Genomic DNA, 25,434 nt, shown 5'->3' with positions numbered 1-25,434 from the left:
CCTCTTGTGTGTATGTTAAAGACAGGTTAGTTCTACCTGTGCCTTCACAGTGCAGCGGCCCTGTCCTTTTATTTATGCACACTGCATTGTGATTGTATATTTCTGAATGGCATTGGATGATGGGGGTTGCGGTTTTTAAGTGCTATTTGGGCCCCCCCTCATATATTCAAGTTCAAGTTGTCTTTTGTTTCCAGGACAGTGGGGTGTAGTAGCGGGCGGCTGGCTGCTCTGGGATACTCTACCCCCAGTGTTTCCCAAAAAGCCCCCTCCACTCGCCCCCCTCCTCCAGCGCAGTGCCACTGTATTGTCTGCGCGCTTGTTGCTTGCCTTCTGTCCTGCTGTGCAGAGTGGCTGACAAAGGAGCTCTTTTAAATATGGAGACAATCCTTGATCACTTGTGCTCACACACGTCCCGGCTTTCTCCTGTCTCTGCTCGTCTGTGGTTCATTCTGCTCAAACATTTCAACGTGACTGGAACAACCTGCACTTTTGATTTCTTAATTTATAGTGAGAATAATTGCTTTGAATGATTAAGGTAATTAGAAATGTACTGAACATATTTTAAGCAGTGCAGCTGTTTATTGTTCAGTGTTTACTTGTAATTGACTTGCTGGAGTAAGATTACAAATGTGACAAAAGCATGGGGTTTAGACCTCTGCCATGTCCACCTTGTCATCTTTGTCTCGTCTCAGTTTCTGCTCTCAAATGTGAAAACCTTCTAGTCCAGGGGTAAATGCTCTTTCCACTGAACTGCAAAACCAAGATATTTTGATGAACTAGAAAACCTCCACAGTCAACAGGCCCGTCTTATCTCCCCCTCCCCCTTAATATTGTGAACCCTTCACTGGGTCCTGGCGGCTTGGCAGAGGGCTCTCGCTCACGCACTGAAGAAGCAGCAGTAGCCCAGCAGAGTCTAGGGGCCCGGGACCCCAGACAGGAGCCCAAGCTGGTCTCAGCCTCCCCAACATGTTGAGCTGGCCCGCCCTGGGCACAGCCAAATGGTTCTGCAGCTGCCCCTTTGTCCCCCTTCCTTAAGTAAACAAAAGACAGAAACAAATTAATGACCTACATTCACAGTAAAGCTCGAGCTGCCTCCTCGCACGTCGAGACAGAGCAGTTGTCTACAAGCAGATGTTCACTTAGAACGCTGCAGATTGCAATTAATGATCACCACAGCGCAGAACCAAAGCTTTTCTGTTTTATTCTATACAGCCGTTAACATACAGTCTGCCTGCAGCCGCTGGCTCAGAGGGCCGCAAGTAAATGTACACACAATTAACCTGTCGTAAATAACCAAGGCAATTTATTCGTCTCACAATGGACCAACTATACAGTGGTACAACAGTTTAAAATATTAGTCTAATTTGATTCCAGTTGAATAAAATCCATCAAATTAAAGTTAACATATATTAAGTCTGCACAATATTAGCCAATGTTGTGATATGTGATACAGCAGTGGCATCGATATTATTGAGATATCTTAGCATAATTATTGACATAAGAAATAAAAAAAACTCAAATGTGCAGTCCTTACTTTGGTCGAACTGTCAAAATAAAAACTTAACAAAACCAAGATTAAATCAAGGCTAATTTAGGTGTGAAAAAAAACAGCTTTTTAACATTTTCATTTAACAGTAACTATATTGGCTATTGTAACTTAGTTTGTTGCAACATCAATTATTGCATTTGCCAACATTCCATCCTTCCTTTTGAGATTATTATATATTGCATGCTTTCCAAGGATTGTGCATTTGTACATTTACATTTCCGTCATTGTTAGTATTTTGTTTTATTGCTTGTTTGAGTTCCAGACCGTTGAACTATTGTGGTGTGTTTACGCTTCATATTTACAACCATATTTCATATTGAAATTCACGGGTATAACGACATTTCACTTGCAAATGGTTTCTTTTCTTACTGGGGCAGGTTATAAATGGTTCTGAAGGCTGGTTACTCCGATCTTGTGCTTCCTCGGCCCAACATTAGGTCTCTCAGGCCGGGGACAATGTGGTGTGGGTTAGGTTAGGGTAGATTAGGAGCTTATTAGGAGTGTTTGGGGCTTACCTCAGGGACCATCTGTGGCTCTAATAGATGCTGCTACTTCTTGGCCTCTGACAAGTGCAGGGGCTTTTAATGCATCTGTACAGGTTTAGCAGGCAGCAAGACATTATTAGCTAAAGCTGATTTCTTTACTGGAATACTGGACTTGAGGAGCTTTGTGTAGCCGGTGTGTACATGTGTGTTACAAAGGGGGTTAGCTCTCTGCCCACAGCTCGGATGTATCAGAAGTTGCTGTTCCTCCATGCATCATGTAAACATGGACACAAGGAACGCCCACTCAGAAGTGACTGGGGCCGGCATGCCACAGCCTCCTGCATGGGCTCCTCTAGTAGTCTGTTCATACATTACATCACAGAAAACACATTCAGGTTACGAGATTCTTATAATTTATTGCAGTTTGCACACAATTTAAAAATGTCAACAACAGCACACACCAAAAATTACAAAACTAAACACACTTAGAATTTACTCCCCTTGAGAAACACAAATAAAAACTATGATTGTCAAAGCTAAAAAAAATGACTAAATCTGAAATTGAAAAGAAAGAAAACTGTTTTTAGTCTCAAACGGGGAGCAAATAATTTAATCAGCTCGTTTTTTTTCCACTGATTGTCCTCTTTCAAAAGAGACAGAAAAAACTTTTATGAAAACCTCCAACCCTGCACACTCCACCTGTTTGTTTACAACCTGTCATGATATTTGTGGTTTCAAGTAAGCACAGTCAAATAAAAGTAAAAGTGGTGGATGTCTCAAGGGTGGTTCATTCACAGCGCAACTCCCTAAACTTCACACACACCGTCAGAGTAAAATCAGATCAGGCTGTACTACAGCAGATTAAGGCAGTCAAGTACAACCAGAACACACAGCAGGAGCGAGCCCATGTGCACAAGGTTTGGATGACACTCTGTACATGCACATGTGTATGGACCATGGGGTGTGGTCCCACAGAGGAAGAGATGAGGGGGCCACGGCTGTCTGTAAACAAAGCATTCAGAAGTCCACTCACCAACAGCTAGGGTGACAATCACACACAGAACATTTTTAAATGATTTCCAATTTGTGTCCATTATCGTCAAAATTTTCAAATAAATTCAGTTTCCAGTAAACATGAATTAATACACAATTTCCTCATTTCTAAATGGCTGTATCAAATACTCAAAAATGATTTCATAAAGGCAAGTTTTCAGAAAAAAAATCTGATTTTGTCTTTGAGCTTAAAAAGGTGCATTCAGGCATGCCAATTCTGTTTTTACAGAATCTATGTCTAAATCACGCTCTCCCTTGTGTAACATACACACTACATTTTATCATGAAAAAAGATCGGAGTCTTTAACATTCAGCAGGACAGTTGAACCTCTCTGTCTCCTCTGACTCGAGTCTACAGCACCCACAGACCTGAAGAAACACCCATGGGTGTCCTGCTGCCGGAGGAGAGGAGCAGAGAGGAGCACAGAAACACACAGTGGACACACAAACGCCTGAGGAAGAGCAGGAGGAAGTGCTGGGTTAGTGACATACACATGGTCAGTAGTTCCACTGGTCAGTGACACACTCACAAACACACACAACACATACACAGCAGATCAGTGCAAACAGACACAGGCTTCAAATGTTTCAACAGAGCGCAGCATCCGCTAACATTCACAAGCCCTGTGACACACCTACATCCAGCAAAAAAATCACCCTTCACTTTCAAAATATTCTATCCTTCTCCTCAAAAAAAACAAACCAAAAAAAAACATAAAATGTTCATGCATTTTTTGTGGATGTGAGAATAATCGTTTTAACAGACTACACCTTTGAGAAATATTCACAGAAAATGGAAAATAAAAAGCCTGTTTGTTCAATTACAATGTGTACAGTAATACAGCAAATTCACATTTTATTAAAATATACAGGTGTGGACGTCATGCAACAACAGCAGGTCCCATTACAAAAAGTAATAAAAAATAATAATTATCATATTAATTTAAAAAGATGTCCAAGATTAAAACTCTAGAAGAACAATATACAACAACCTTAAATTAAATACCTTTTCAACAAGAGATGTTTAAAAACTGCCAGCTATATTTAAGAAAAAAACTCTATTAATAATAATAATAATAACAATAATAATAATAATTTCCAAGATTATTTAAAAATACTTCAAATTGATTGAAAGTGAAAAGGGAGGCTGTGCATTGCATGAGTTTATCGATCTGTCAATGAGCTTTTCCCTTACACAACAAGAGCTTAGTTAGAGGAGCGCGCCTCCATACCAGTAGAAAATTAAATAAAACACAAACACACACTCACGCACCCGAGATGAGTAGTGCAGTTTCACACACGAGTGTGTGGTGCTCACAGTACCCGTTTAGTGAGGATAATGCTTCAGCTTCAGTGTGTTAGACTGTCTGACTGATATGATGGTGACCAGTGTCGGAGCGTTGTGATATAACACCAATAAAACACAAAACCTCTTCAAAGAAACTTTCACTACGATCTAGTCCAGAGACGCACTTAAAACCACCAAACACAGCTCACACCAAATAAAAAGAAAGAAACTAAATAAAAATAAAATTTTCAGTAGTAACATTTTATGTGCTATTAAAGTGCAATTGAATGAGATTTGCGACGATGAGCATGAGTCAGCAGGTTACAGTCCAGCCTTCACTTCCACAGTTCTTGTGAGCTGTCCTCTATGGCCCAGTCTCTCACGTTGGGCAGTGCCAGAGGTTCACTTTTGACTGACAGTGAGTTGACCAGTTCACAATGAAACTTACGGATGTGTCGGTAAAGGTCCCCAGACTGTGTAAAGCGGCGCTCGCACCACTTACAAGCGTGCGGCTTCTCGCGCGTGTGAACCACGGCGTGCCGGCTCAGGTTGTGTGAGTACTGGAAGCTCTTCCCACACGTGGTACAAGTGTAGGGCTTCTCCCCAGAGTGAGTCCGCTCGTGCCGCTTCAGCGTGTACATGCAGGAGAAGGTCTTACTGCAGATGGTGCAGGTGGGCACGTTCACATCTCCAGCCGGCTTGGAGCGGATGCCCTCCTGCTCTCTGAAGTGCGAGCTGAGGTGGAGCTGGAGGATGTGTGGTGAGGGGAACACCTTGTTACACAGAGGGCACATGAAGATCTGTGTGTGCGCAGCTGATAACATGTTGGACACATAGGGCAGCAAAGAGCTGTCCATAGTGGCCGCCTCGGCCTGAGTGTGATCGTCACCTCCCAGCAGGTCCTCGTCATCTGCACCTGCCGCAGCCTTGTCTTCTCGCTCCAGCTCTGAGGCCAGAGACGCCTCACGCAGCGCTGAGAGGTGCGCCTCCAGACCCAGTCTCCTCTGGGCCGACAGAGGACCCCCCACCATGTGGTGGACCAGACCACCGTTTGTACTGGGAGCTGACACCTTGAGTCCGCTATGCTCCATATCATAATCCCCTCCTCCCAGCTCCTCATCATCGTCTGAAGCCACACCTCTCTCCACTTTGACCCTGACAGCCAGCGGGCTCTGTAGGCTGTCCGGTGTGGCCGTCCCGCTGAAGTATGGCGGTGGGTGGCTGCTGTGGTTGCTGCTTATGGGTTTGACAGACAGGTCCAGGACACAGTCTGCGGTGTCGTTGGACACCCTGCGGCCCCGGTGGTCTCTGCGGGAGCTGATGGAGTGTGGGGACCTCCGGGACAGGGAGCCTGTGGAGCTGCTGGGGCTGCCAGCCGGAGAGAGCAGCTTCTGCTCTGCCAGTCTCTCTGCGCTATGGGTCTCGGCCTCTCCGTTAGCGGGACTGCCCGGGGCCATGGTGGGGGTAACTGGTCTGTCAGAGGAGGGCAGTCTGAGCCACAGCGGTGCTGCCTCCGTCTTCCCTTCTTCCTCCTCGTCACTGTGCAGCAGGTCAGCGGTGGCGGGTTGGCCAATCGAGCTATCTGATAGACTGTCTGCCTTGTCGGAACAGCTGGAGCCATCGTCCTCTTTGCGTGTGCTGTCTGCCTCGGCGGTGGCCTTCCGTTTCAGCCGTTTCTTACACACCTTGACAATGTCGTACATATGCAGGTAACTGGCTGCAGCCAGCACATCCTCCACGGGCAGCTTCTGAAACTGCAGTTTTCCCTCGTACATGAACTCCAGGAGCAGAGAGAAGGCGGGCGCCGTTACAATGTCGCTATTGAGATGGACCACATCCCTCTTGTCCAGCTGGTCCTTGTAGAAGAGGTGGAAGTACATACTGCAGGAGGCCAGCACGGCACGGTGAGCGCGGAACTGAGCATCACCCACCAGAACAGTGGAGTCGCACAGGAAGCCCTGGTGCCGCTGCTCGCTCAGACACTGGAGCAAATGTCTGCTGTGGTCTGGAAACTCCATCCTGCCGTCCTCATAACCTGCACACACATGAGGAATATGTCAGGAATATTTTGTAATTCATATTTTCATATATATATATATATATATATATATATATATATATATATATATATATATATATATATATATAAATATATATATATATATAAACATATATATTGCTATTATTAAATTCATAAAGGCTACTGTGTAAATAAAACATATATATTTATAGAGATTTGATACAACTAAAAATAATTTTAAATTGATTTACAATAACAGCTGTCAATACAATTAGCTCAAATTAGGGCACTTTAAAATACCATAAAATGAGACAAATGTCATGCCAATGCTGACACCAGCAAAAAAACTAAAACTTAAACACTGAGACTTTTTGTTTGCTTAGATAATAAATTCCCATTGATGCAGCCATGCAGGTAATAAGACATAAAACATATAAATGTTGCTTTTTAAAAACAATATGCAATATTAGTATTCAATATGCCCCTTCTACGCTCTTAATTTACACTGAGAGTTTTCAGCTAATTAAATAATAGAAATGGATCGGAGACTAAGTTATTGAGAAAGCCCAACACGAAGAAAGGCATCGCAGCGATACAGCTTGTGCTTTTCTCGCTGCATCTCTCTAACTCCTCTGCCTGCACTCCTGGATTGTCGCTGCTCCTACGCTGGTTATTTTTATTAACCCACTTTGGCCTGGCCTGGCACAGCCCTTTTAGGTAACCGGCTTTCAGCTGCACACGCTGTCCTCACGTACACACACAACAGCCTACTGAACACCTCCACTGAAGCAAAATGCTCAAATGGTTTTGCGCTATTGAATACTGACTTGTCCCTTGTTTAAGCTGCAAAGTCCAGGTTAAGAGTAAGTTTGGAGAAGCAAAAACATATATAAACCTAAGAAGTTTATGAAGATCTGAAATGTAAGGAAAAACAGCACTAAGTGTAAAAGAATGACGCCTCACCTGTTAACCAAGTAGATTTGTCCTGTCTGAGGAAATACATGGCTCCTGCTACGCTGTGTTAACCAAAGCAGTTAAATCAGCTCATTTGAATGAAGCTAAACCGAGTGTCCGGATGTGTGAGTGCATGTGAGCTGTCTGCCTGTTGTCTATGTGTGCTGCTGCCCTCAGGCTCCTACAGACTGCTTTTAATGAGGGGCTTACGGGGACAAGGGTGTCCCACCTCCTCCCACCCCTCCCCCTGTCCAGCCAAACCAATCTGCACCTCCTCTTTTACGCAGGACCCTTCCTCGCGCACTTCTCTCTTACAGAAAAACTGTCCCGCACATCCGCTCCACCTTATTCTGCCCCGTCCCTCACCCCCCCTTTTCCGCCCACCACCATCCAAGACGAGAAGATTTACAATACAATCACTGTAAGTGCCCTGCTCGTCACAGCATCAATCCTAATCCTTAAAGATGGCTAAAAATAAAGTCAGCCGCAGCGACTGTGCAGAGGGAGTCGCGGTACAAGCTCGGCAGGGCAGAGGCTGGTCACCGGCCGGCTGAACAGACCAGGCACTGCCCGGGCATCACAGAGGAGAGGGGCCGCCCGGCCCGCCATGGGTCTGGGTGTAAGAGGTACAGCTCGGGACAGCCATGCCGGGGCAGGAGAGAGGCTTACACATCTGATCCAGCTGACGGGGGCCATATGGCAGCTGCTAGCCAGATAAAGAGATTAAGACTAGGAGGGAGTGCGATTACAGCTGTCTAGCCAATTCAGGCAGCTCAAATCTGCAACTTCTAAATTAGTCTCCTCTACTCCAGCCGGCAGCAGGGGCCCGAGCAGCCCGAGCAGCCCGAGCAGCCCGAGCAGCCCGAGCAGCCCGAGCAGCCCGAGCAGCCCGAGCAGCCCGCACACACACTTTCTAGTCATTTATGGCAATGGAACAAAAACTGATTATAAGCAATAAAATATTTTTTTAAAGCATATTTCAATACAAAAATGCCTTTTGGGTAAATAGTAAAATCTTAATTTAAACTTTTTTAATGTATAAATAAAGTTATAGCAAGATGCACAATGGATAAACATTTCCCCGCAAATGCACAGCACATCGCGCTGCTTCACACTGTGTACAATTATGCTTTGCTGGATAAACATGAAGAGAAAACAGTAGCTGAAGTCTTTGGAGTCTAACATAACACAGTAGCAGCTCCCGGACTGCAATTAGCCCACAGACAGGAACACCAGCACGAGTTTACTACTCCACTCAGCTGCAGTTCCTCTCAGAGCGGCTTGACACGCTGCACACACACAAACACACAACAAAACTAAACAACTCGCCCAAACTCTGCCACACTCACACACAATCGTACCTGTAGCAGTATGCATCAACTTGATTAAGTCCACTGTTGCAGAATAGCTGGGCTCTGGCTCGTATCCCTCCCTCACTATCTATCTTTTTTGCTTGTTCTCTTCCTTGCTCGGTCTTTCTCTGAATCAATGAGTGGGTAGAAGACAAGAAGAGGGAGGCAGGCAGAAAAAATGCGCTGTTCAAACTGCGAGGGACAGATGCAAAGTGGAGGAGATGTTGGAGGGGGAACGAGATACCACCTCCCTCCTCCTCCTAACTAACTGGCGCTGATCGGCAGCCGCAAACACTCACACACCCACCCACACACACACACACACACACACTCAAAGCACTAACTCTCCCAGGCTGCCGCTGAGGCTCACAATAAAGGAGCGGGAGGGAGAGAGAGAGGGAGGGAGGAGGAGGTGGGGTGGATGGCAGCCTGTCAGCTGCTCTGACATCATCCTCAGATGGAGATGCTACCTCCAGCTGTGCTCTTTCTACAGCCATATGCTGCCTCCTCTACACTCCTGCCACCAGACTCCTCTTTCATTCTACCAATACCAACACCACACAACTTTGTCCCGCAGCTCGCAGTCTCCCTCACTGTTCTCTGCGCCTTTATTCTTTCTGTGGGAAAGGCACAACAATGCAAAATGCAGGTTGGTGCTGTTTCCAGCTTATAACAAAAAGTAACCAGTCTGAAAACCTCTGTCATACTTTCAGGAGGTCGAAGCAAATAAAACTTTCGGGTAAAACTTCAGCAGTTTGAAAACACTTGCCTGGGTCTCTACCACCTTCCAGTAATAACAAAAGATAACAAGGCACATTTGCAACTGACAGACGCACGCAGCTGATATTGTTTCCCACTTCTTTACGCTTCAGCGCCACTGCCTTGTCTTGCGTTCATTCAGTGCCTCATTCATTCATCCTTGCCCCCTACACGGACCCTCCGGACAAGTGACAGGGACAAAAATGAAATGAGAAAACAATGGGGCCAAATCCGAGAACCTAATGAGTGAGCAGGCCAAACAAAAGGGCCATGAGTAGTTAAAAAGCCGCAGAGAAACTTACAAAAGCGGCCCGTCAGATTCAAGCTTTTATTTCAAATTAGGAAAACAAGCCTTTTTATATTACCTCAAGAAATTCACTAGAGAAATAACTTGCAAATACTTCATAATAAGGCATACAGGATATTATACTTTGGGGGTATTAATTAAACAGCCTATGTTATTAACACAATATAATGGCAGATTATGACATAATTTATACTAATAAAAAGACAAATATAGCGTGATAAATGACACAATAATTAAGTATAATGATTACTACAGTGTAATAGTAGCTTCCTTATGTCGCCGGGACAGTTAGAACAATATCCAATACAAACTTTATGACACCACCAGACTTTCCTGATCATCTGAATTCCAGCCCGTGACAGCGCCATAATACTGACCGGGAATTGTGAAATGAATGAGTCATTGCTTTGTTTTGATTTTTCATTGGCTATTTTAACTTATTTAAGCAGCTTTAGTCGCCAGCTTTAGGTTCCTCCGCGCGGACAAATGAGCTTTATAACTTGGTTGTATGTGTGGTTCAATGATCCGCTGCTACACGAGCCACAGCGCGAGCAGAACATCAATGTAAAAGACAAACAGAAAGAAGAGGCGCTCACACACTGACCCACGCAGCTAACTTAGCCATAGCCCGAGCATTGCTAACAAAAGTAAAGCGAACAGCGACTACAATATTGAGCTCTTTACAATTGTGCGCGAGGCCCGGCTGCTATGACAACAGCGGCTAAAACACCGCGCGGGGACAGCAACATGGCAACTATTAGTGCAAAGACACAACACTGTCATGCTAAGGAAGATTTAGCTACTTTTCCCCCTCCGTAACCCACCCTCTCCCTCCGCGGAGCCTCCTCTCATCGGACTGGAGACACTGCACTTACAGACCACCAGCTCCAACGTCTCCGCCGCGTCCGCCGTCAGGTCCCCGCACCAAACTAAAGAGACTTTAGTCTCATTTCCATAACAGGCTGCGAGGTGAGCAGGCGGAGGGACGGGGACTGTAGCGCTCTGCGGCGGCCAGATGTTTCCGAGCTGTTGCTGCTGTTCAACTCGGGCTGGAGAGAGAGAGCAGCTTGACTGGCACCGCGCTGAAGCCAATGGAGCCGGCGAGAAGGAACGTGAAGGCAACTGGAGCGGCCCCCGACACCGGAGAGGGAGGGGCGCGCGCGCGCGCGCGCGGCGGCGTAGGCTGACACCAGAGACACGCCACAGCAGCACGCGCGCGCGCACGGACACACACCCACACACACAGCAGTACACACACACACACACAGCAGCACACACACACACACAGCACACACACACACAGCAACACACACACACACACACACAGCAACACACACACACACACACAGCAGCAACACACACACACACACACACACGCACACGCACACACACACACACACACACGCACACACACACACACACGCACGCACACACACGCACACACGCACACGCACACACACACACACGCACGCGCACACACGCACACACACGCACACACACACGCACACGCACACACACACACACACGCACACACACACACACGCACACACACGCACACACACACGCACACACACACACGCACACGCACACACACACACACAGCAACACACACACACACACACAGCAACACACACACACACACACACAGCAGCAACACACACGCACACGCACACGCACAGGAGGAGGCAGGAGAGAAGAAGCAGCTGGGCCAAACCAACTGGTTGTGCGAGTCAGGAGGAGGCGGACTGGCGCAGGCACGCCGCGGTGCACTTCGGGTACTGTAGTCTGTTAGTCGGGTCAGGACCGGGGCTGGAGGCGGGGCTGATGAGCAGGTGCACCACCTTGACAGGAAATATTGTAAAGTCTATTGAAATGAGTCCACAATAACAGCTCTGAGCTCATGTCATGTAGTTGTGTATTAACAGGTGTGTAGTAGTCAGTTCTGAAGGCTATAATAGACTCATCATGCCATGTGCCGTGCAACTACCAAACAAATATTTACACAGATACAGATAATTTAATACATCTATGGTACAGATACAATAGGTATTTCAAGATCCATGGTTTTGCACAATTAGATAGTACTAGGATAACTGAGCTTTTAAAAAAAAAAAGGTTTGTTGCCGCTTTGTTGTCCTGCACTATGAGTTGGGATTAAACTGGGACTTCATGCTGAACTAATCCAGAACTAGAGCAGGACCGATCCAAGTCTACATCTTTAAACTTGGTTCGAACCAGGACCCAATAAGACAAGTGTGAATGCACCTTGTCAGCAGTTCAGTCACAGGCTCAGGGTGTGGACTTGTGATTTGCACAGAAATCATATCTTTTGTCATTTTAGTATTTACTATTTTGCACATATGTCAGATTTGACCCCTTAGCCTAAGAGACAAGTGTCCTATGTAGGTCAGGACCACAACCTTGACCAGCATCCACTGGCAGCCTGTACAGGGGCACTCTGGGCATCTCTAAGTGGGCCTGTCTGATTTGCATCTTCCAAACCTGTCCCAGTAATCTAATTGGCGTTACTAATGGATGGCTGGATGAAGTGCATCTCTGTATGGTAATGAATTCACACAATCCGGTGTCATAGCTGAAGGATTTGTTAAAATGCAAATGAACACTGACCCTGTTATGTGTCTATCAATTTGGGGAGCCCCGTAACCAGCACACTACAATGAGCCCCTTGTTCAGACAAGTATAACAAATACAATTAGGCCTGAGCAGGCACAGTTCAGCGGCACAGGATCACATGAAAACAGCCTTTTAACATTCATAACTATGAGCTAATTTAGGCAATAGCTTTTCTTGCATAATCTTACATATCATGGTATTTACAGAAGATTGAATATTTACATCGATCTGGGAACAAAGAAGGTTTTATTTTCTTTCTTGGAAATGTTACTCTAAAATATGGTGGTGTGTGTCAGGTGCGTTATCTTATAGCATTACAAAACTAAACGTTTTACAACTTTGCCCAATCTGTTAGTGTGTGTTTTTTTTTTTTTAAGTAGACCTACTTGGTTATAATAGCCTATATAATGATAATAATGATATATATAATTACTAACATAATAGGCACAACAGTCTACACTGTACAAAATACATTTTCAGAAAATAAATAAAATGTGAGCACAAGGAAGGTTATTATCCAGTAGAATAAAACATGAGGCTTCACACCAGGCTTTAGTCAAATATCTTGTCTGCTTTCTGCCTCTGGAGGGCGCTGTAGATCCCTCTGACCACAATAGACGTCCTGGCTCAGCAGCTGGAGAGGTTGCTGGAGTTTCTGAGGAAAACCCCGACTAGATTAAATCAGAAAGTGGAAATGATCTACCAGTAAAAATCAGATAAAAATGACTGGAGTCACAAGAATGCTGAAACTGTCGTAAAAATTGTTTAGAGAGTACATTAATAACTAAGCCTACTGTCCTGCTGTTGCTACTACTTAATTGTTAACTACTTCACAGCCTCTCACATGTCATGTCTGATCAAAATACAAGTGATGTCGTAGTCTGTGCAGAAAAAAGAAAAGACAAATAGTTGTTTACATTGTTTCCTTGGAAGAGGGATGTTGTTTTTCTATTATAAATTCCTCCATCTCCTGTTTACTTTGCCAGTGTTGAATATCCAGTAAACACAAACAAAAGAAAACAAAAACAGTGAGGCGTATTGACAGAATTAACATAGAAACATATTTAGATACGAACAAAAAACATACATTTAATCTGTCACAACTTCGTCAAACATCTTCTCACATGCAACATGGTCTACCTGTTGTCATTGTCTCCTTCCAAATGGCTTGAATCTATCCATAATATATTCTGTGTGTAGTGTTGACACTTAAACTGTGCTGTTGTTGACATGCAGCGAGGGCCTCTGTACTTTATTCTTTGTGTGTGGATGGAAACAATAGGACGCCAAAATCAACTGCACCCAATAAAAACAGAACACAACCTCCATGATGATTTCTTTTGTCCTGCACATGTCCCTCCACAGTTATAGGTCAGCAAATTACTCGTATTACAAGTCCATAAAGCACAAGGTGTTTTCTGTTTACAGTCAACTTCTCGCGCAATCATTAAATCAAATGTTTTTCAAGTCTTCTCTAACCCACCAAGAAAGATATAGAGCTAGATATAAGTCTGTACAAGTTTATATGTGCATACGTTTGTTCTAATAAAACAACAATTTCAATTTTCGAAATCTGTCTTCAGTTAGTTCCTGTTCTGCAGCAAAGGATAGAAAACACATGACACATGACCACAAACACTACAAAACCCATTAGAGTTCACACCCTAATACTGTTCATTAATACATGCTGTCCTATTCAAATAAATAAATAAACTAAATTATATAGAGGGCGACGTCGTTTCTGAGAAGATTTTTCTAAAGGCACCTGTGAGCATGATCTTCAGGTGTTTGTTCACTTATTATTACTGTTATGATTATGATTATGATTATTATTATTACAGTGTATTTATATCGCGCTTTTCTTTAAAGCACTCAAAGCTTGAACTGTCTTTCTGAACTGAAAGATAGTTCTTTTTATCTGACTGAAAGTAAAACCTGAACATGCTCTTTCTACTGCACAATGATGCAGTGGTGGACCCAGCAGGGAGGTGAGGGCTCCAGACTCCAGCACATCAGAGGTGGTCAGTGACAAACAGGAAGACAGTAGGAGATGGTGGAGAGGACGACTGTGTTTAAGTGGGTTTGACACAAACAATGACAAGTACAGCTTCATTTTATTATTGACAAAAAAATATATTCTTACAGACTTTATTGAATTACAGGCATATTTATTGAAAACATGCATTTACTGTGAGTTTGCTCGCAGAACTACTTTCCTGAGTGGAGATAATAAATAAAATGTCTTACCAGACAAAGCAATAACATCGCAATTGAGAAATGTTACATGCAGGTTTTCACAGTGCGTAACTTTTTACACATTTTGTTCCAAATTGATAAAATTCATTATTTACCTCAAAATTCTACAAACAATACCCCATAAAGACAACATCAAAGAAGGTTGTTTGAATTATTTGCAAATGTTTTAAAAATAAAACAAGTATTCACAGTTCAATACATTTTCAATTCAATAGTTTTTATTCATTACAGCCTCAAGTCTTTTTGAGTATAATACTTCACGCTTGGCACACCTATTTTTGGGCAGTTTCTCAAGCTCCATCAGGTTGGCTGGTGAGCGTCGGTTGGCAGCCATTTTCAGATCTCTCCAGAGATGTTCATTTGGGTTCAAGTTTGGGCTCTGGCTGGGTCATTCAAGGACATTCACAGAGTTGTCCTGTAGCCACCCGTTTGTTCTCCTGGCTGTGTGCTTATGGGCATTGTCTTTGAAGTTGAACCTTCAGGAGCAGGTTTTCATCAAGGATGTCTCTGTAAACTGCTGCATTCATCTTTCTGTTGATCCTGACAAGTCTCCAAGTTCCTGCTGCTGAAAAACCTCCCCACGGTCTGGTGCTGCCTCCACCATGCTTCACTGTAGGGATGGTACTGTCCAGGTGACGAGTGGTGCCTGGTTTCCTCCAGACATGACGTCGATTGCTCAGTTTGGCATTTACAGATGATGAAAGTCATTGTGCTCATAGGATCCTACAATGCTTCGACTTGGTTAACTCTAGGACCTTTTTCAAATCATCATGTTCAATCAACTGATTTTACCACAGGTGGAGTCCAATCACGTTGTAGAAGCATCTCAAGGATGATCAGTGGACAGAGTTTGTACCAGTTTGTCATGGCAAACACTGCAAATACTTATGTGCATGTGCTTTTTAAATACATTTGTAAATCAATTATTTCCTTCTTTCATGTTGTCATTAGGGGGTATTGTTTGTAGAAATTTTAGGCAAAAAATGAATTTAATCAATTTTGGAATAAGGCTGTAAAATAACATTTAATTTTGAACTGAATTTGACAATTGGATAAACTGTTTGAAATGTGCACAAAATCACACGTCTTCTGGTAAACCGTTGGAAAATTGAGAAACCAACTTCTCAAATGTTCTTCTCAAGTTTCACCAACTCATTGTGTCATCATACCCATCACAGATTTCTCCATCCTTGTGTTTGTTTAGCCGACAGTGGGAGGAAGTGGGTCCATATACAATTTAACGCTGGGATCACTTGGGCCTGCCTGACGCGGCTGCTGTTGTGTTGTAGGCGGTCTGGAATGCAGCCATTTTGAGTGTAAAATATTCATGAACTATCAATGCTCGCCCATCTGACTGGCTGGCAAACATCTGCTGGGTCTCTGTGCCTCTAGAGGTGCAGCATCTGTCCCTTTTGGAGAAGTGCTTGTCTTGTGCTCGGGCTTTAATGCTTTTTGTGACGTGAAATGTAGGTTTCTGAGTTGGGTGAGCTGGCGTGCGTTGGCGTCTGAGGGTCCCGCATATCAAGAGGAGCACTTCTTATCTCCAGATGGTGAAGATTAATTTTTGAAAACTAAAAAAAGGCAGTTTGGTAGAATGCCTTGTCAATCAGATTTCACACATATTATTTCTCATAGAAGCTGGGCTCAATGTGTTAAAGTGCAAGCATCTAGATGTTATGTACTATATCTTTATGTATGTAATTTAGGTCTTGCATCAGTATATCACAGCTTGTGGATGTATGTGCGCGTGTGGGCTTTTCTCACCCATGTATGTGAAGAGCTGTGCGGCTTTGGCTGTGTCTCTATGATTGACATCTGGAAGCTAAATTGGTTAATGGTGCCTCCGAGCCAACAGTCTGGATGTGCGGCTGGATGTGGAGGAGTGTGTGTGTGTGTGTGTGTGTGTGTGTGGGCTGGGACAGAGGTAGGGGGGCAATACATCTGGCCAGACGTCCCACCACAGACCCATACACCCTGCTGGACATTAAGCGGCTTTGTCAGTCCAAAGTCCCGATCTAGTGCCAAACAAAAAGATCATTTGTAAGGCGCTGTCGTGGTATCTGAAAATTGGTAATGCTCTTCTCCGTCCCAGGGTTTCACAAAGATGTTGGTTTAGGTTATTACGTAGTTATGAACCTTCTTTTTAATTCAGGAAGGGACAGTGTCGCTGTTGGTAAGAGGTGGCCTTCAGATCAGATGGTTGCAGAAACACATCTCTCAGAGGGATAACTACTTTTTACTTTTTCAATAATACAAATAATTATAATGTGATGCATTTAAAAAAATCCCCAAATACAACGTTATGTTTTTTTTAGATAAATAATTTTGTTAACAATTAACAAAATCTACTTATAACAAACACTGCTAGCCCTGAACATGTGCAATACTGACTGACTTAATCATGTGCAATACCGTCATATTCATGTGTAATTACTGTCGTACTCACACGCAATTAATGTCATATTCATGTGAAAATAACTGATGTAAATAAGAGGGTTTACTTGACTGTTTATATTAGTATTATTTTTGCCTGCTATTTTTATTTTATTTTATTTCACCTTTATTTATTTTTTATTATTTTCCTTCCATTCCCTATTAAGATATGAGAGGTCCTGTCTACAGAAGTTTTGTTAATAAGAGTCTTTTTTTTTGTTTATAAGAGTTCTTCTATTAAGAGTGTTTGAAAAAAAAATGAAAAAACTTCCTATAAGTTATCTGTCCTTTTCTGCTGTATCTACTGCGTTGTAACACTGCAATTTCCCCATGTGTGGACAATAAAGGAATATCTTATCTTATCTTATGTTGTAGCATATGTCTCCTTTAAAGCCAACAAGTTAAGTATAACTTCATTGGAAGAGTTAAATTTACAAATTAATTTAAACTTATGTAATATATATTAAAACAAATGTTGGTATGAAATCTAAAGCTGATTTACTCACCAAACATTTTCTGAAATCCTCAAACCTCAAACTAACAATATGCAAAGAGAACAAAAACCATTGGAGAGCTTTGAATCCACTGAGCCCTGCACACAGCTTTCTGCACACCCAGGCCAAGAGTGCAAACAGTCCAGTGTGATCTGAGTCAATCTTTAAAGTGAGATCACAGAGATGAGAAGATTATGTTGAAATGAAAGGAGCAACTGTAGCCTCTGCCCTGAGTGAAAGAGTGTCTGCCTGTCTCTCCAGTCCAGATGTCAGAGCAGCTCGCCAACAGCTGCGGCAGGAAAGCTGCCCCCGGCACTCACAGGGCTAATACTGCACAAAGGGAGAGGAGAGAGGGGCGACACACCATAACACCACAACATCAGACAATTTACACTATATAAGGTGTGCTTTATTATTGTCACTCTTGGAAATGTGACAAGTCTTTTCAAAGTCATAATAAATAGTTGCAATGGTCATAGCTTTGTGGAAATTGAAACTTGTAGCATCTTAAAGGTCAGTTAATCAGTTTTTGATCTTGTTACAACAGTGTTTTCCTCATCATTAGTCTCCTCAAAGTTGTATTTTGATTGATTCATTCGTTGTTATTGTCCTCCAACTGAGGCTTGAGTGCTTTAGCCCTGCCCCCTATCTCCGCCCTCAGACATGTACTTAGTTTAAAAAAAATTGGTGACAAATGCATGATATAAAATGTCACAGGAAAATGACAGTCTGCTGCTTGTTACAGGGACATGTTGGTATGAAGAGGCAGAGCTTATCAGTTTGGCAACTTTGAACATGAATTCAAGGGACTCGTTTCCATTACTAAGACATTTTAGATCAATATTGCGGTTTACAATAAAGAAAATATAAAATTATGATCTACTTTATATCATAGCTTAGCATTTACAATCAACATATGTAACACTTGCAGCAAGATTATATAATTTTTTACATGTCACGTTAGAACAACTATCCAACAGAGTGTAATCCTCTTAAACAACATGATTGGATAAGCTGGTTGATCTACATTGCATTGCAAATTAATATTAAAAATACAATTCTTACTATAGATTAATTTTAAGTATAAAAATTTAAATTCTTTGCTGCCTGTTGTGTTGGTATGAACGTTTGAAGCCAGTGCCATGTGATATCTCCATCCTCCAAGATGTATGACCATTCCTCTCAGATTCAACTTTTGCTGAGCGTTTGTATGGGCAATTGTGTGCCAGCCTGCCAGCCTGTCTGCTACAGCGCCAGCCCCGAGCCAGCGGGAACATTTGCCTTGTGGCTCCAATTCCCAGGAATGCCTAACCTGCGCCAGCTGTTGAGAACATGTTACCTGTGCCAACAATGTGCAGTGCTGCCCACCACATCAGCTGCCACTCCGTCTCCATCTGGGACCGGTGCTGGGCTGGATTCATGTGTGTGGCTGTGTTTGTCTGTGGCTCATTGTGTCTCTTACTTCTGTGCACATCTGTATTTGCTCTCACATCTGTGCACGTAACTGCACAGGCGCTCTCTTGTGGGGCCGAGTTTGCAGGGTGCCAACTTGTATATAAATATATGTGGGTCCCGTATTATGTGGGTTGTGCTTTGTGGGCGCCAGCAGTTGTGTGTGTGCGTCTCCATCTGTGTGAGCTGGGCCTCCCTCGCCTGCATCTGGAGCAGTGCTGAAGAGCCTTTCCAACAAGGCCAATGGAGCCAGCCTGCCAAACGGCCCAGATGTTACTGCTGTAGGCCTCGAGCTAAATGGAAAGAGCTGCACTCTCATTATTCAAGCCTAGTAAATTCACAAGTGCAAGTGTTTCTCCTGGACACAAATAGCAAAAAAAAAGAAAAAAAAAAAGAGAGAAGTGTGTCTATTGTGCACAATATCAGATTTTAATATATTAAAAGGGAAAACAAAACCCTTTAATTGTTCAGTGTCATTATTAAAGATTAAGTTAAAACAAAATATGAAAAATCAACATGATTGATATCAGAGTCCAGTTAAAAAAAAAATGTACAGTTGTATTTTACATTATTTGTTTGTTGTTGCATTATTTGAGGTTTTGATGAATACTATATTCCTTTTTGATTGCAGTAAAATCCCAATTTTAGTGTTGAATGGGTAAATACAGAAATTGTGACCCCAAAGTTGTTCATTATTATTTGCAATTATCATATAATACATACATACAAACAATACAGAACAGGACACAGAAACCATTTAAATCTGATGTCAGTTCATCATTGTTATTGTTTCATTCAGCCTCCATTCTAGAAAGTTGAAACTTCTGATGATAGAGCATTTAAAAGGTCTATAGCCACATTGAGGAAATATGATAAATGACTTCCTCATAATATAATTAAACAAAGTATTTAACTTCCGTGTAATAAGTAGAGGATGTAAATCTAATCAAAGATGACACTGATGATTAGTGTTGAAAGGCCTGCAGTCGTAACCAACCTGTTTTCTCAAATTCTCGAAACAGACTGACGAAACTGAGCTAAAGTAAACAGGATGGAAGTGTGACTGCTTATCTGCCCTTTCAACCCCCAACAATACATTCACAGAAACACAACAATGACTTGCCCAAGGACACAACACCAGTAAGCAGCTGTGAAACATGTAAAAACAGCACATTTATTTGCATTGCTAGTTTGCACGAGTGTTCTGATCCTGACTTTATTGCTGCCTGTAGTCGACCAAATACAAGCTTTGCTGATTTTTAGTCGACTAAAAAGGGGGTGTGGCAAAAACTCTCAAATCTATGAAGTATCTCTATATCTGACCCAAACTGCAACTGCGCAAAAACCATTTATAAAGCAGAGTTATTGAAGTCATGATTCACTCCCTGTCTTAAGCTATAACGCTCTCCACATATTCTCCTTTCTGCTGTTGTTCAGTATAAATCCAAATAATTTAAATAAAATAATTGGTCAACTATCCACCATCAACCGACTAATCGACTAAACGGCTAAGAACGACTAAGCCTTACACATTTCCCTCCACACTTACAACCGCTTTCCAAAATTCAGGTCACTGTGGAGTCAGGCTCTGTCCTATCACTGGGCAAAACTGTTACCTAAACGAAACAACACAAACACAGACTGTTCTTCTGAAAAACAACAGCGCAGACAAAACAAGGGTTACAGTCATATCGTGGGCCACCATGAGCTGGATCATCTGGATGGGTTTGTAGCTGTGATGCAGGAGCAGATTTGCCCTGTGCCTGTGTCCGTGTGCTCCATGCTCACCACAAAGATGGCATCTGTCAGTTTGTGACATCCATGTGTGTGAACTTCCACAAGGCTTAGAGTGTGCCCGCTGCCCCCCATATGGTGAGCTGTCAGTGGGACGGCACGTAGCAGCCCTCCCCTGAGTGGGACCTCCACCGCTGACCAAGTAAACAACAACAACTGGATGTTATGTTGGATTTGTTATACAGTAAGCAGGGATTTCATAACTGTATTTACTAAGAACACAGATGATATTGATATAATCATTTTTATTTTAATTATTAAACAATCTTAATGAGCTTAAATGTGTAAATTGTTTAACACACAGTGAACAGATTGGTGGTCTGCCTGAAAAATATGTTATTATATAAAAAATTAGTTTGGCCTTGGGAAAAATAAGAAATTACTGTTTTACAAATATAGAGATTTATCTACATAATTATTCCAACTGGTGAGTATAAGAATACACTTTTTGTCTCCTGGGGGGAATTGGTATGACTTAGTGTAATATTTGCCACATAACATTAAGAAGAACCACAAACACAATTCAAATTAATTATTTAAAAGAAATCTTTTGAAAATGACAAAAACTAGAAAGAGCATAATGTTATGTTGGCGACTGACTCAATAAAACATCACTATGACCGGTTTTGGCTACACAGTACAAAGACATCCTCTGTGTTCTCCAGGTCATCAGGCTGTCCAAACGCACTCCCCTGCACTTATATGAGGCAACCTGAGTGACTGCTTTAGTGAGTTGTATATCATCTAAATCTAAATTATGTTGTGTATATAAACATTATAGTTTAAGTGCAACGTCAAGGGTAATAATCAAACTGAGCTTAAAGGTACAAATATGTATCTTTTTGGTTTTATTGCTTTGCCAAGAATATTCCACAGCATTCATTACACTCTGCATTTATTCAATTGCACTTTCCCCCCACAAACCTCTAGCTGGTAACATCACCTGCTGCTAAGTTTAATGCCATACTGTGGAACATTCCAGGCAAAGCAATAACTTGTCTGTGGCGACAAGCAGGTGGTAGACCCTCAACCATAAAAGTTAGAAAGTGCACATTTAATTATAATTTAGTGTGTACAACATACGTAGGTTTCTTTATGGCTTTGTTGTCAGTTTAAATGGATAACTTCCTCTGAAGCAGACGGATTCTGATTCAGAGTGTATGAGATGCAGATTGCTGGACAGCCTGAATGACTGAGACATCTCCTCCCTCGCTACACAGCGTTTTCACATCTGCCTCTTCTTCCTCACAGATGTTAGCAGCAGTTTGTTCTGTGAAGGAGAAGCCACATACTTCCTTGTGTGTCTCTGAGGAGCAAGCTGCCTGAGGAAAAACGCATTTACACAGAAAGCGCTAATGTGTCAGGAGTGTGTATTTGTGTACATAAAAGACATGCCTCGGTGTGCTGGAGACAGAACAAGTGCAGAAATAGGTAGTGGCAGGATTGGAAAGTGGGGGTCCTCGGGGGAAGTAAATGTCTATGTGTGTGTCCTCTGGCTGTACCCAAGTGTGTTTTGATGTTAATCTCACCCAGTTGTTGGAAAGACAAACACAGTCTGTGTACCCAGATGTTGACAGCTGTGCCGCTCTAATACTCACACACCCGCACACGTATCAAGAGACAAAGTAACACACATCCTTCCTGTGCTACCTCCAGAGACAGCCTTCTTTCCGGCTTCAATTACAGTTTCCAAATTCAACAATGTTTTCTAAAGTCAAGTATGGCCCCAGTGGTTTTCTTCTGGCCTCGTGGGGACAACAGTCTAATGTGAATTCAGATTTGAAATATCAAAGGTTTGTCTTACATGGATGTGTTCACCTGGGTGTTAGATACATGAATTTATTTTTGACATTTCTTATTGGAAGCATCTTGCTCTGGTCCATCACCTCCTCTGCAGAAGAACTCATGCGGTTCGGCACCATCAACGCCTTGAGGGTAGAGTCACCTACTCTCCTCCACCACAACACCACATCTGCAGCAGGAACCCAACTGCCCACTAAGGTGCTGAGGCTAGAGAAACATGGTACCTCCTGGTCCTGGAATAAAAAATCTGTTGACATGTTATTTTGTTCTGATCAAGGTTTACAATGTTTATCTGTTATTGTGTAAAGGCTTCATTAATAAAAAATGCGTAACTATATCATCCATTTGTGTATTTACATATGTTTGAAAAAGGCTAACGTACATGTTTTCAAGTATGACAGATTCGGGTCTAATTGGATCTGGATATACTGCTGTGACAAACCATCAGAGACTTGTGACACCAGATGACACGGACTCTTTTATTTAGCAAGTTGTGAAGTAAGTTCAATATATTACTAAAGTTTAATAACTAAAAGTGATACATTTCTAAACTAGACTCATAGATGGATAATAAATAGATTTTTCAACCATTATATTCTCCCCTCACTTGAGCTGGTGAGGGGATTATGTTGTGGCTCTGTGCAACAAAGGGTCCTGGACCAAATACACTGGGCAGAAAGTATAAGACACAGGCGCAAACATGTACTGCATAAGTGAATGTGTGAATATATACACGAAAGATGTCCTCCGTATGTTTAAATGTTTTCTTGTATACTACTTGTAATGGATATATACATTACATTAAACATTCTATGTGCAATAATATTGGTAATAGTGTGAGTAGAATGAATTAGAATAGTAAAGTTAGCAGCATATTAGTATATTTATTTGCACCTCATTGGAGTAGCACATTAGATCTTTTCATCTGATTCATTGTTATATTCATCATTCCACAGGGGAAAAAATACTTAGATTGATTGTTTTTATTTCATGTTGACCAGATGACATTGTGTCCCAACCTTATAATTCTATATAATCAGAAAGAGTTGCATGTAGTTTTAAACATTCATTTTAAAGTGGTCATCTGGTAGTGTGCTGCCTACATTTCACAGCTGAATGCAGAATAGGTGACCCAGAACAGAGGGAGGCAGAGTTGTGCAGGACCATCCTGTTTCCCAAGCTGTCCTACAGAAGTACACACCTCCAGCCCTCGCTGCAGCTGCTCTGTCCTGTCTCGGTGCATATGTGAGTGCGTCCCAGGCCCAGGTCTGCCTGACCGCAGCTGTCCCTACCTCCATGTGGGTCTCCAGGGCGCGGCTCACCTCCCTCTCCTGAAGCCACATCAAAGAGACCTGGGACAGACCAGAGGGCGGCGGGGTGCAGGGCTGGCCGGCACGGCTGCTGCTTCCCTGGGCTTTGGGAGCTGGAGATCTGGAGCTGGAGCGAGGTTATGGGGCTGAACTGGGCTGCAGAAGGTAAAGGAGGTTGAAAACACTGGGGGGTATTGGGGCATGTTATTCTAAATGGGAGAAGTTTGTCTAATCCTGTTCACATGTTGTGCCCTGTCTGCAGAGAGTGTGCGTGTTATTCATCTAGGGTCTGTGCAACCCACAGGAGACAGGGTCCAGGTTGGTAAGAGCAGCAGTAACAGAAGGCCAGGGGCACACACTGTGGCACACCGTCCCAAATGAAAATCTCCATATACAGAAGGTTGACATAAAAACAAACAGTAAAAAAAAACATATATAAATGCATAGATACTTCTGAGAGTATGTTTAAATATATTTTATGGAAAACTAAAACACTTGTCCCATGTGGTGGACTTATGTGATGTTCATGCTCTGATGACCGCACAGACCTACAGGACTCTACCTTGTGCTCCTTCGGCTGATCTGACTCATTGAACAGACCCGATCTCTTGCTGTGAAATAGTTCATCATTCTCCCTGAAGGGATAAAAACATCAGTGATGTATAAGAAAGAAGAACTAACTGATACTCGTGTAAGAAAACTGCTGTATCTAGGTCACAATGGCTTCTGTATAAGCATAATATAACATAATTGTGTCACTGTAACCAATGTTCTTTCTTTAGACTTCATTTTTGGAAGTTGGTGTAAAGTGACTTGCTTTTCTGTTTATATCCATGAATGAAAGATGAATTAGAATTGTTGTCATGGTGAATGGTGAAAAGAGCTCAAAATTACCCCTAAATAGGAAACTGAAACTCATGAATTGTCCCATTGCTCCATCTGGAAACAGAAGAGGGACAGACTTAATCAAATGAACCAATTTGAGGTGTTGTCTTTGACAGGATTATTTTCAAACATACACATTTAAACTGGGTTTTGTGTGATGTACAATAAAGTAACAGCTGACCCGTCAGCGGCCAGCTGAGCTATTCAAACAATGCACTGTCCCACTGGCCTAAGCCAAAAACGGCCACTGAACATTTTGATTTACACAGGCTGATCAGCTGTTGAGTAATCATTTCTGTCTTATGCTAAACAGCTGTCTGATCCTTCCGGCTGTCAACGGTAATTAAGATACCGCCATGCAATAATACCAGAGGCTGTGGGGATGGCTGAAGTTAAACCTGTTACTCAGCTGCGCTCAAACTCCAAATGTTGTATCAAACAATAGAGGAAGCAGACCAGGAGTGATAAGCCCCTTTACAGCTCTGCATACCAAATAGAAATTGCAGCTAAGACTGGCCATGTCTACGAACACAGTCAGTATGTTTCATGTTTTTCTTCATCTTTATTACCATCACTGGCCAACTAAAGTCTTATAATAGATCGTGA

General features: G+C 42.7%; 1 protein-coding gene and 1 long non-coding RNA gene across 4 annotated transcripts; both read right to left on the bottom strand.

The window, feature by feature from the left end:
* Positions 1 to 2,424: 2,424 nt before the first annotated feature.
* zbtb18 (zinc finger and BTB domain containing 18) lies at positions 2,425 to 10,841 on the bottom strand. 3 transcript variants are annotated; one of them, XM_072437598.1, is made up of 2 exons: positions 10,643 to 10,841; positions 2,425 to 6,410 (listed from the first exon to the last, which is right to left on the bottom strand). In XM_072437598.1, exon 2 carries the CDS (start codon positions 6,391 to 6,393, stop codon positions 4,711 to 4,713), a length of 1,683 nt encoding a protein of 560 aa, XP_072293699.1. In that variant the 5' UTR covers positions 6,394 to 6,410; positions 10,643 to 10,841; the 3' UTR covers positions 2,425 to 4,710. The 3 variants fall into 3 exon arrangements, with proteins under 3 accessions (XP_072293699.1, XP_072293698.1, XP_072293697.1); XM_072437597.1 differs by lacking the exon at positions 10,643 to 10,841 and adding an exon at positions 8,711 to 9,224; XM_072437596.1 differs by lacking the exon at positions 10,643 to 10,841 and adding an exon at positions 7,359 to 7,648.
* Positions 10,842 to 22,686: 11,845 nt separating this feature from the next.
* On the bottom strand, positions 22,687 to 24,601 carry LOC140351105 (uncharacterized). Its single transcript, XR_011925336.1, has 3 exons — positions 24,492 to 24,601; positions 23,926 to 24,099; positions 22,687 to 22,819 (listed from the first exon to the last, which is right to left on the bottom strand). It is a non-coding gene; the product is annotated as an uncharacterized lncRNA (long non-coding RNA).
* Between the last annotated feature and the right edge of the window lie 833 nt (positions 24,602 to 25,434).

This window comes from Eucyclogobius newberryi, unplaced genomic scaffold (genome assembly GCF_026437365.1).
Source record: "Eucyclogobius newberryi isolate DKJ021-1_F unplaced genomic scaffold, fEucNew1.0.hap1 SCAF_8, whole genome shotgun sequence".
Lineage (NCBI taxonomy): Eukaryota > Metazoa > Chordata > Actinopteri > Gobiiformes > Gobiidae > Eucyclogobius > Eucyclogobius newberryi.
This window is presented reverse-complemented; position numbering and strand designations above follow the sequence as displayed.